General features: G+C 45.4%; 1 protein-coding gene across 1 annotated transcript in view; it reads right to left on the minus strand.

The window, feature by feature from the left end:
* Positions 1 to 12570, minus strand: part of MYO18B (myosin XVIIIB) — a 221992-nt gene that overhangs the window by 84043 nt on the left and 125379 nt on the right. Inside the window, exons 32-33 of the mRNA XM_079941940.1 lie at positions 10123 to 10227; positions 1200 to 1352 (exon numbers count right to left, since the gene is read on the minus strand). Coding sequence (XP_079798066.1) covers positions 1200 to 1352; positions 10123 to 10227 — 258 coding nt within the window. The remainder of the gene's footprint in view (positions 1 to 1199; positions 1353 to 10122; positions 10228 to 12570) is intronic.

Here is a 12570-nt window from a genome sequence, read left to right on the forward strand (position 1 = left end):
ATTTTCCAAGAACACACACTTTAACCCTGCAGAGGGAGATTTCTCATGAATAATAAAAAAAGAAAAATGAAAAGAGGAACAAACAAAACCACTGTGGTTCCTTTTCAAGAACATTCACCTACGGAGAGAGGGGGACTTGGATGGCATCAGGAATATTTTGATGAAAGACAGGCAGAATACAGGGCCTCCTGCCAAGGGGGCCGCATGAACCCAAGATGCCTGAGTGGTGGCTGAGTGCTCAGACATCCTGACTGCCTGACAGAGGAGGCTCAGGGTTCTCCATCCACCTGGTCGGTCAGACAGACAGGAAGACGCAGGGTAAGGCAAAAGAGCTCCCAGATTCTGCAGTTAGAATCACGAGCCCTGGATTTGAATCCCAACCCTGCCACCTACCTGCCGTGTTACCTTGGTTGCATTGCTTCCCACCTGTGGACAGAACTTTCCCATCTGTTAAATGGGCACAATATCATTTGCTCTCCCCCAGGGGTACCACGAGAACTGAGGGACGGGACACATTCAAGCACAAGTGATTCTAATGTTCTGACATGGCCATGACATGAGTGACCAACTGTCCTGGTGTCCCTGGGGCTGAGGGCTTGCCCGGGACATGGGACTTTTAGCACTAAACCAGGACGGTCTGAGCCCATCATGTCTCCTGAGGTGCTCAGCTCCCTCCTGGCCTCACCTCTCATCCGCCTCCCGTTCTTCTCTGAGGCAGCCAGGGATGGTGGGGCCTGAAGACCTGGGTTTGAATCCCGACTCTGCCACCCTCTAGCTGTGGGACCCTGGGTGAGTCACCTCTCTCGTCAATGGAGATGCTGATCCTCATGTAGGATCAGCACTATCTGTTTCATATCCAGCCCCGCTGGTCACCACGCACGCACACACGCACACAGGCACGCAGGTGTGCTGCACTCAGCCATTCTGCACCAGGGCCCTGATCTGCCCAAGGACTCAAACTCACTCTGCCTCAGCCCTAAAGAAGGGAACAGTACTCCGAAGTCATTTATAAACCCCCTTCCTCATCTACCATATCCATGTGACCCATCCAGCCCCGCAATGCCCTCCACCTCCCCCCAGGTCTGTGAAAGTCAGACATCCGGGCTGTGGCCACGCCCATCTGGGTGGGAGAACCATTCTCCCCCTGCTGGCCGCAGCATCCTCCCCATGGGGTTCTGAGAGGACCCCGTGACACACACCTGGCTTTGCACTTTCTCCAGCTCCTCCTTGCTGACTGATGTCTTGCTGTCCTCCATGGTCCCCAGCAGGAGCTGCACGTCTGACAATAGTGCATGAGTCCTTCTGAGGTCCCTCCGAAGACGCTTCTCCACATCAAAGTCCCGATGGCCGATCTGGAAGCCAAGGGAAGGCTCTCGTGAGCTAAGATGACAAAGTAGTGGCCAGGGTCCAAGTTCTCTGGAACCTGGCTCCCTGAGTTCAAATCGTGCCTCCACCACTCACACTGTGTGACCTTGGACAAAACCTTTCTCCTCCCCAAGGCTCAGCCTCCTCGTTGGCAAAACAAGAATGGCAGCATTATCTTTGATAAAGGAGGCAAGAATATACAGTGGAGAAGAGACAGCCTCTTCAATAAGTGGTGCTGGGAAAACTGGACAGCTACATGTAAAAGAATGAAACTAGAACACTCCCTAATACCATACACAAAAATAAACTCACAATGGATTAGAGACCTAAATGTAAGGCCAGACAGTATCAAACTCTTAGAGGAAAACATAGGCAGAACACTCTATGACATAAATCACAGCAAGATCCTTTTTGACCCACCTCCTAGAGAAATGGAAATAAAAACAAAAATAAACAAATGGGCCCTAATGAAACTTAAAAGCTTTTGCACAGCGAAGGAAACCATAAACAAGACCAAAAGACAACCCTCAGAATGGGAGAAAATATTTGCAAATGAAGCAGCTGACAAAGGATTAATCTCCAAAATTTACAAGCAACTCATGCAGCTCAATATCAAAAAAACAAACAACCCAATCCAAAAATGGGCAGAAGACCTAAATAGACATTTCTCCAAAGAAGATATACAGATTGCGAACAAACACATGAAAGAATCCTCAACATCATTAATCATTAGAGAAATGCAAATCAAAACTACAATGAGATATCATCTCACACCAGTCAGAATGGCCATCATCAAAAAATCTACAAACAATAAATGCTGGAGAGGGTGTGGAGAAAAGGGAACCCTCTTGCACTGTTGGTGGGAATGTAAATTGATACAGCCACTACGGAGAACAGTATGGAGGTTCCTCAAAAAAACAAAAATAGAACTACCATACGACCCAGCAATCCCACTACTGGGCATATACCCTGAGAAAACCATAATTCACAAAGATTCATGTACCAAAGTGTTCATTGCAGCTCTATTTACAATAGCCAGGACATGGAAGCAACCTAAGTGTCCATCAACAGACGAATGGATAAAGAAGATGTGGCACATATATACAATGGAATATTACTCAGCCATAAAAAGAAACGAAATTGAGTTATTCGTAGTGAGGTGGATGGACCTGGAGTCTGTCATACAGAGTGAAGTAAGTCAGAGGGAGAAAAACAAATACCGTATGCTAACACATATATATGGAATCTAAAAAAATGGTCATGAAGAACGTAGGGGCAAGACGGGAATAAAGACACAGACCTACTAGAGAATGGACTTGAGGATACAGGGAGGGGGAAGGGTAAGCTGAGACAAAGTGAGAGAGTGGCATGGACATATATACACTACCAAACGTAAAATAGCTAGCTAGTGGGAAGCAGCCGCATAGCACAGGGAGATCAGCTCCGTGGTGCTTTGTGACCACCTAGAGGGGTGGGATAGGGAGGGTGGGAGGGAGGGAGATGCAAGAGGGAAGAGATACGGGAACATATGTATAGCTGATTCACTTTGTTATACAGCAGAAACTAACACACCATTGTAAAGCAATTATACTCCAATGAAGACGTTAAAAAAAAAAGAAGGCAGCAACCACACCGGGCTGCTGTGGGAACTGAACAGGTGCTTAGCCCACAGCATGACTCGTAGTAAAGGCACAACAAATCTGCGCCGCTGTCGTGACTGTCATCACAGCCTGTAAGGTCGCAGTCATTCTGTCTCATGATCTGTACCACAGCCATCACCTTGCAAGAGCTTCCATGTCAGGCGAGGCCCTCTGCTGACAGAAGTCAGGACAGCAGTTACCCTGGAGGGGCAGTGACTGGGTAATACAGGAGGGGGGGCTTGTTTGTGGTGTTAATCTGGGTGCCGGCTTTAAGAGCTGATGCAAATTCAATGAGCAGTACAGGTGGGATAAGGTGTGCTTCCCTGCATGTATGTTACACATCAGTAAATGGTATTAGAAATACCTGTGCTGCTTTGGAAGGTCTAAATCAAGCGTTTCTGTCCCTTGAGCAGGTCTCTTTTGCTAGTATAAAGACAGGCCATTTTCTGCAGAGGGACCTTGCCCAGAGGTCCCTCCCCCAGGATCCTGTCCTCCAAGACAGTAGTCACGTGGCTCCTGAAGAAGCCGCAGCCTGGACTTGGCGCGGGGAGGGCGAGTTAGATTCGTTAACAACCCCCAGTGGCCAACAGCACAGGCTGGGACAAACCAAGGGAGGTGCAGAATCAGGTAGGGGCCCGATGAAACCCTGACAGCCCATGGTCTCCCCTGGAAACAGAACACCTACTTCAAAAGCACTGGGGTTAATGTCTCTGAAAGAAACTAACAGCCCCTTCCTCTGGCACCACTCGTCAGATGGGGAGTTTTCAAGAAAATGGGGTGCAGGTGTGTCTTCCATGGAACCCAGTTTCTACACCCCTGGACATCTGTGCCTCCACACCAAGTGCAACCAATTCCTGGATGCTCAGAATACCCTGGAATATTCTAGAAAGAACTTGGAATTTAGAATGAGGTGGCCCAGGCTTGAAACCCTGGCTCACCACTTGCTGGTGGTGGGACTGAAGCTGAGTCTTGCCACCTCTCAGAACCTGAGTTTCCTCGTCTATAAAGGAAGAGGTAAAAAAAAAAAAAAAAAAAAAAAATCCCTAACCTCCATGTTGAGATAAGACAAGGATCAGATGTGATAATGGATCGAAAAGTACTTTGTATGCTGTCAGATGCTTTCCAAATATAAAAGATTATGAGTACTGTCTGATGACCTGGAATGTATTCCTGTAGATTTTGTGTTATTATTCTACTGCCAGTTCTGAATTCTTTGAAAAATGAGTTGGTTCTTAGAATATAGCCTCTTAGTTCTCAGATTTATTGCTTTGTTAAGTTTAAAATGCTGAGGTGTTGTGTGTGTGTATATATCTCCTCCCGAGCTGAGGAGCTGAGGACTGGGCACGGTGCCAGGCCCTTTGTCACATATTACTGCATTTTACTCCCGTGGTAGTCTCTTTTAAAATGCCATTATTATTATTGCCTTTACTAAAATAGTAATAGCTTACACTTTGGGTTTGCTAAGTGTCAGACACTGTTCTAAACGCTTTACGGGTATGAACACATGGAGTCCGCACGGTGAATCTATGGGGTGTGAAGTATTATGATTCCCATTTTATGGATGATGAAACTGAGGCTTACAACAGTGAAGCAGTTTGCCCAAGATCACACAGCTAATCCTAAGTGGCAGAGTTAGGATATGAACCCAACTTTTCTGACTGCAAAGAGGTAATTTTAGTAAAATATACAATAAAAGAGGTTAAGTTTTGCTCTTCAATTAAAAAAAAAAAAAAGGGTGTTATGAAGGCACAGAGGAGCATCCCATCCAAGGCTGGGATGGGACCAGACACAGTCTCAAGTAAGCAGGAGCTAGTTAGGTGAGGTGCAGGAAGGGACACAGCTGAGAAACCATCTTGAATATGCGGTTCTGGGTGATTAGCATGAGGGTATAAAACACAGGGATGGGGCAAGTCACAGAATGAGAGAAGTTCCCTGGGGCCAGCTCACGTCTTGTGAGCTGTGTGGAGCTCTTCAGTATGTACTGTCATAGGGAAATGGAGGCACAACCGATAAAACAGAGAGGGTGAGTGATCAGCTCAAGGCCACACTGCTCCTAAGTGGCTACCCAGGGACTGGAACCCAGGCAGCTCAGTATTAGAATTCAAGTCTCTAACCACTGCACCAGAGTGCCTGGTGAAACGTGAGCCGGGACATCTTAACTCGAGAGCCCGGATTCTTTGCCGTGACTACACTCAAGCAACATGCTTTTGCACCGTCCTCATTTTCGTATCTGCTCATGCTCTGCACACATCCTAAGGAGCCTTTAATTCTCCTGTGGGGCAGGTCAGCATCAGGGACATTCAGGATGACCCCATCCTTGCTGCCAGAAAGACCCTGAAAGTGCTGGCACCATCGCCTTTCCAGAGGGATCACCGCAAACAAACTCACAACAAAACCTCAGACCAAGTCACCCTCCCCTTCATAATAAATTGCTACGCAAGAGGAGGGGGAAAAAACACCCCAAAACTCATTAGGTTAATGGGAAATAAATGTCACTCTGCAAGTTGACATTTTGCAGCACAAAGATTCAAATTTAGATCAAGCTGGTGAATAATTAACCAATAAAACTAAATGATGTTTAGTGTTGTTGTGGGAAACTCTGTTCCAACCTGGATTGTTTCACCATTTATCATTAAGGGTAAATTGTTTGGGGCAGTAGTTCAATGTCTGTCATCAAAGAACTCTCTAAGCACTTTTAACAAATGATCTAAAAATGTTATTAGGGGTAATCAAGCCACTTTACAGATGGGGAAATTGAGGCTTAGAGAGAGAACATTATGTAGCTGAAGGTTGCACAGCAAATTAATGGCAGATCTGGATTGCCTGATAACGTTAGGAAAAAAGATGGTCCAGAAAAGGATAATTCTAGTTAACTAAACCTTAATCACTTTTTAAGCAGCATGGTGTTAGATTTAATTTTAAAAAATACAGGTTTTCAAATAATATATGGATAGACCTCACTTCGAATTCACGTAGGCCACTAAAAACCTATATGATCTTGGGCGATGTGCTTTACCTTTTGAGCCTCACTTGTTTCATTTATATGAAGGAACTGATAGTATCTAATAGAACAAAAGAGATCATAGGAGACATTATCAATCTACCCCAAAGCAGGAAAGGAATAAAGGAAGAAGCAAAGAAAGGGGGCAATAAACCAACAAAATTAAACACAAAAGAATAGAAATAATTTCAAATATATCAGTCATTATATAAATGTAAATGAACTAAATTCTCCAATGAAAAGTAAGAGACTAAAATTTGGCATTAAAAATTATCCATCTGTTTAAGGGACATACACACAGAGAAAGGTTAAAAACAAAGAGATAAAAAAGGTCTTGTGGGCAAACTAAAAGAAATCGCACAAAATAAAATAAGGCAAAAATAATTCACAGAGAAAAAAGGGACACCATACAACAATTAGAAAAGAACAATGTACAATGTGCCAAGGAAACAAAACAATAATAAACTTAAATGCACCTAAAAAAATAACCTCTAAATATATGAGAAAACTATAACACAATTATAAGCAAAGTATATCCCCATGTACCACTATAATTAATAGAAGTATACAAAAATATTCTATTTATAAGAGCCATGGAAACTACAAGATTCCTAGAAATAAATCTAACAGAAAAGCTCAAGACTTATATGGAAAACAATAATAAAATATACAATAAAATAAATATTTTGTATTATTATAAGGTATTAATTTATAATAAAAATAAAATATATTTATGAAAGCCATAGATATATGAAGAAACACAGCATGCTCATGATTGCAATACTTCAATACTAAAAAAATATGTCACTTGTTCCCAACTAACTTACAAACCAATGCATTTGAAAATCCCCACCAGGCTTTGTTATGGAATCTCAATAAGAAGATTAAAGGATCGAAAATAGATAAGACAATTTTAGAGATGAGAAAGATAAGCTGTTTACAAGTTATCAAGCCCAGCCATTAAGACCACATGGTGCAGGAACTGAAGAATAAACCAATTAAACAGAATGGGTAGCCCCAAAACACAGCCATACATATATGGAAATCGTAGAAAAAATTACTCATGAGATAAAACAAAGGTGGTCTATATCGGGAAAATATAGATTCCTACCTCACACACACCAAAATAAAATCTAGGTGGGACTTCCTTGGTGGCACAGTGGTTGGGGGTCCGCCTGCCAGTGCAGGGGACACGGGTTCGAGCCCTGGTCCAGGAAGATCCCACATGACACGGAGCAACTAAGCCCGTGCGCCACAACTACTGAGACTGCACTCTAGAGCCCGTGTGCCTGGAGTCCATGCTCCGCAACAAGAGAAGCCACCACAATGAGAAGCCCGCGCACCGCAACGAAAAGTAGCCCCCGCTCGCCGCAACTAGTGAAAGCCTGCGCGCAGCAACGAAGACCCAACGCAGCCAAAAATAAATAAATTAATTAATTAAAAAATAAAACAAAATAAAATCCAGGTGGGTTAAAGGCCTAAAAATGCTCAAAACTTTAGAAATTTTCAGAAATATGGTGAAATATCTTTATGAACTCTGTTAAGGAAAGAAATCTTAAAAGAATCAACCATAACTGATGAATATGACTATATAAAAAACACTTTTTATTAAGTAAAAAACATTATAAACAAAGCGAAACGATTATCCATAGAGTAGGAGATATTTGCAAAATATACAACCAAAAGTGGATTAGCATCTTGGATAAGGATCGGGAATAATGAATAGAAAAAAAAGGTGAAGACAAAATACTATAAACAGGCAACGCACATAAGAGAAAACCGTAATAAACGTGAAAAATGCACAACTTCACTAGTCATGAGGGACAAGCAGTACAACTTAACACTCAGTAACCGGTAAAGATCTTTAAATGTCTGACAGTGCCACGTGTCGGGGGCGGGGGGGGATGTGTGGTAGCAAAGAAAAAACTGCTGGTGACAATATAAACCGCCACAATCACTTTGAGTAACAATCTGGGCAACATCTAATAATTCCAAAATGGTACATTCCTAACAGCCAGCAATTCCTCTTCTAGATTCATACCCCGGAGAATCTCTTTCCCACGTGCACAGGGAGACATGTATAAGAATATGCACTGTAGCTCTGCGTCCTAGAATGGAAACAGCTAAATATCCAACAGAAGAGTAGGATTAAAGAAAATGAATACTGTGTAGCAGTTAAAAAAGAACGGATTAGAGCTACACGTATTATCATGGAGGAATCTCAAAAACAGCAAAAACAGAGTACAGAAGGGGAGCAGTAGAAGTAAAGGCAGAATCGCACGTACTGTATACAGTTAAAGTTCAAATACACACGCAGGGGAATTAAAGCCTCCAACCTCAGGAGAATGGTCCCCTCTGGGAGCGAAGGACGAAAAGATGGAAGGATAAAGGGATGGGAGATGAGGAACAGAAACCAAGGGGCCACCAACTGTTTTTGAAATGCTTTGCTTCCTTAAAAACATCTGAATCTGATGCGGCAAAATGTTAATTTATGTGAACCCTGTTCTCTTGATGCACAAGCATCAATTACACTGTCTGTTCTACTTTCCCATGTGTTTGGCAAATGTCTTACTAAAACATCTAAAAGTATCCAATGTGACGTTATTCAAAGGCTCCAGCTTGGTGACTAACACAAAATTAGCTTCTCATTCACTTGAAGTTACCTCCTCCTTGCATGTGAAACTTAAAATTTTAGCAATATTTATAAAAACCTTTCTTTACTGGATTAATTCCTTTGTTTTCTTAAACAGACCATGCTGGATAGAAGGCAACCTTCTCCCAACGATTTCCAAGTATCATTCTAGAATCAAATCCTGGGGTGTTCTCTCTCGTGCTGATGCCAAAGGGAGAGGAGCCTCAGTGGCTCTGCACTCAGTGGCCCCAGTTTGCTTGGCTGAAAATCCAGAAAACGCAAAGAAGGAAGATCATGTAGTTCTCCCACCAATGTCCTCAGCTTCCGACTCTCACTCGCACGGCTGTAGGGGTTCCGCTCTAGAATTCACTCATTTACTCAATTTAAAAAAACAAAACAAAACATAGTGAGCACCTACTTGTTCGAAGCCTGGCTGCCCTGGATGACCATTGGGAGGGGGCCCACATTCCTCTGTGAACAAGAGGAATGACTGCGGGAAGGTTATTGACAGCAAGATCGTTACTAATTAAAAGATAATGAACACAAGTTAAGCAGATACATTAAAAAACACTCCTACGATATTTAAAAAGAAACCATGGAAGCCACCAGCACTCCTCTCCAATGTCGGGGTTTCATGGAGGAGGAGCTGGCTCTGGGCGCTGCTGGTTGCTTCCTTCACAGGCAGTGGTTCCCTGTAAAGAGGGAGGTTGACTGTGTCCTGGAGGAACATGTGGTAACGTCCGTAGACACTGCTGGTTGTTACAACTGAGGGAGATGCTTCTGGCATTTAGGAGGTGGAGGCCAGGGATGCCGCTCAACAGCCTACAATGAGACAGCGCCACCTCCCCACAGCACCCCGCCCCCCCCAACCCCGGCCGCCAACAACAAAGAATGATGCAGCTCAAAACGTCTGCAGTGCTGCAGCTGACAACCCTGGTCTACGGCGACGACGGCAAAACCCCACAAGGCTCTGCTCTCCAGCAGCTCAGAGCAGTTCGTTAGATCACGCAAAGCCAAGGAGACAGAAGTGGCCCAGCTAAGGGTCTAAAGCGTCACTGGCCTGGCTCTGCCTTCAGCAAAGTCTGTTCTCACGAGGCCAGCTCTGAGCACAGCAGCCATTCAGTCACCCCGTCAAAGCAAAGGCTGCCTATACTCTCACCCCGACAGCGGCTGAAGGCAAGGCGACCTCGTCTGTCACGTGTGGCTGGGCCCACTCTCTTTACTCTCAAGGGTCCTTCCAAGAACCCTGCTGAATGAAGACTCCCCCCACGGAAGGTCCCCTCTGAAGAGGCAGTGAGTGAGGGCAGAGACAGAACTGGTGGAGAAGACGGCGCCTGGGAGGAGCAGGTGGAGGCCAGCTGAAAGGTCTACCTGGGCTGGTCCTAAGACCCCTCCAGCGGGTGTCCCCACGAATCAGCTCTCTAACAGGGCCCCCAGAGGCAGGGAATGCGCTTCCCAAATGCCTGCTGGTGTCTCCCTCTCACCTGATCGCAGAGGGTTCCGATCAAGCCTTCTAAGTCCTGCTTCTCATGGAGGACCATCTGCTTCTCCTCATATTCTTGCTCCAGCTGCATTTCCAGTTGGTGGAGCTGTGGGCACAAAGGGCAGATGCAGGCATAGGATACAAGAGCTCTACCCGACAAACCCCATGAGGCAGGGACCCTCTGGAGGATGGGGTGGGGGAGGTGGAGTTCATGGCCCCTCGCCCAGTTCCACAACGGCTCACCTAGCAGTTAGGAGGGGGTGTCTCTGTCAGAGAACTTGGGAGCCTAAAAGCTCAGGAGCTGGACAACTATGGGGAGAGCTGGCCAATTACGGGGAGCCCCCTGCCATTCACTGTGAAGTCCCTGTCCCCAGTTCCCTTCCCATTTCCTAACACATGTCTCCTTCCTCTGCCACGACCCAGCTTGAATAGTTACAAGTCTTGGCACTCTAACTTTTTAAGACTCTGCACAACATTGTATCCAGCACAATAAGGTGCATTCACCTCGCTTATTAAATACACTGTGATGCAGCAAAAAAAAAAAAATGTTGCATTTGAGATTATGTGGTGTTTGGACTGCACGTTTGTCTCTCCCAAAATTCCTAATCCCAATGCAGTATTATTTGCCGATGGGGCCTTTGGGAGATAGTGAGGTTTAGATGAGGTCATGAGGGTGGAGTCCCCATGCTGGGATTAGTGCCCTTATAAGAAGAGACACCAGGGACCTTGCTTCCTCTCTCTCTCCACTGTGTGAGGACACAGTGAGAAGGCAGCCGTCTATCTCAAGCCAGGAGCAGGGCCCTCATCCCACACCAAATCTGCCAGCACCTCGATCTTGGACTTTCCAGCCTCCAGAACTGTGAGAAATATATGTTTGTTGTTTAAGCTCCCCCCACCCCAAGACCCCAGTCTATGATATTCTGTTATAGCAGCCCAAACTGACTAAGACCTTTGGCTACAAGCAGCTCATTTAGTTTACAATTGGCTCTGATTTCTCGGTAATCACCCAGCAATGGCAGGCACTCCCTGCTAAAGTGGACACCCCACTATAACGGTGCTTTGCACATCCTCTTCTGCACCAGACTCTCTCATGTGTGTTGTCTCACCCCTTCCTCCTTTCTCCATCCTGTGCTCTCAATGACTTCTTTCACAGATGGGAAAACTGAGTCAGAGAGCGGTCCTGAAGCATAGACTCCTACATCAACTGCTGCTGAGAACAGTCAGCATTCTGTCTCCTGGCCCCAGCTCTTGTGCCACACCAGACAGCCATCAGCATTCCCACCCAGGTCTCTAACGATTGATTTCCTGCCATGGTGAGAGACAGACTGAGCAGAGCAGTCACTAGATGTGCAGTTAATGTTAGTATCTGTCATAGGAGAAAAACACCTTTCTCTGACCTCCCCCTCCCCCTTTATAAATCTGTCCATGGAAAAGCCTCAGGAGGGTCTGTCTGGGTCACATCTCCAACTCATCAGGGTCCTGGCTCAGGGCACTCATGATGCTCTGAGGCACTCTTGGAATGCACTAGAAATTGTGCTCCTTTCACCTGAGGGCACACGGGCAGGGACTGGGGGCTTCCATCTCCTGACCCACATAGAGAAAAAAAGTACTGATGGATGGTCATTTCAGAAGAAAGTTTGTTTCAAAATTTTCTTTTAAGAGTGAGAGACACAAAGCACTCTGCTCACACCTGCTTAAAATGAAGACTGCAAAAGTGAAACTCGTTTTGGAAAATATACAATAAAAATTACGCATTAAGCAAGGCAAAGTTTTCTGGAGTGTGTTCTGTAGAACATTTCCACATAGCGTTCACACGTATACTGTGTGTGTGTGGTGGGAAGGGAGGGAAGTCCATGCTAGAATAAGTGTGGGAGCCACTGAGTTAATAGGGTCTTCCATGCAGTACTTATCAGAGCCTTTGGTGAGTTCATGTGCAGGAAGTGCTAAAGGATGCAGCACTGCCCAAGGCTGACTTCTATCAAGTGCTTTCTAACTGGCCTTCCATAGTCCAAACATTTGCAGAATTAAAAAACTTTTTTTTTTTTTTTTGCGGTACACGGGCCTCTCACTGCTGTGGCCTCTCCTGCTGTGGAGCACAGGCTCCGGACGCGCACGCTCAGCGGCCGTGGCTCACGGGCCCAGCCGCTCCACAGCATGTGGGATCCTCCCAGACCGGGGCACGAACCCGTGTCCCCTGCATCGGCAGGCGGGCTCTCAACCACTGCGCCACCAGGGAAGCCCCTAAAAAAAAAACTTTTAAAATCTAGTTATTTTGGTTAAGAGATTGGGCTTTGGAGTCAGACAGACCTAAGCTCAAGTCCGAGCTCGTTTACTTCCCAGTGAGGTAACCCTGGGGAAGACCCTTCACCTTTGGGACTCTAGTTTCCTCATCTGTAGAACCAGGACTATAAACCTTACAGAGTGCTTATGAGAATTAAATAAGTTGACA

Source organism: Stenella coeruleoalba (genome assembly GCF_951394435.1).
Source record: "Stenella coeruleoalba genome assembly, chromosome: 14".
NCBI classification, from domain to species: domain Eukaryota; kingdom Metazoa; phylum Chordata; class Mammalia; order Artiodactyla; family Delphinidae; genus Stenella; species Stenella coeruleoalba.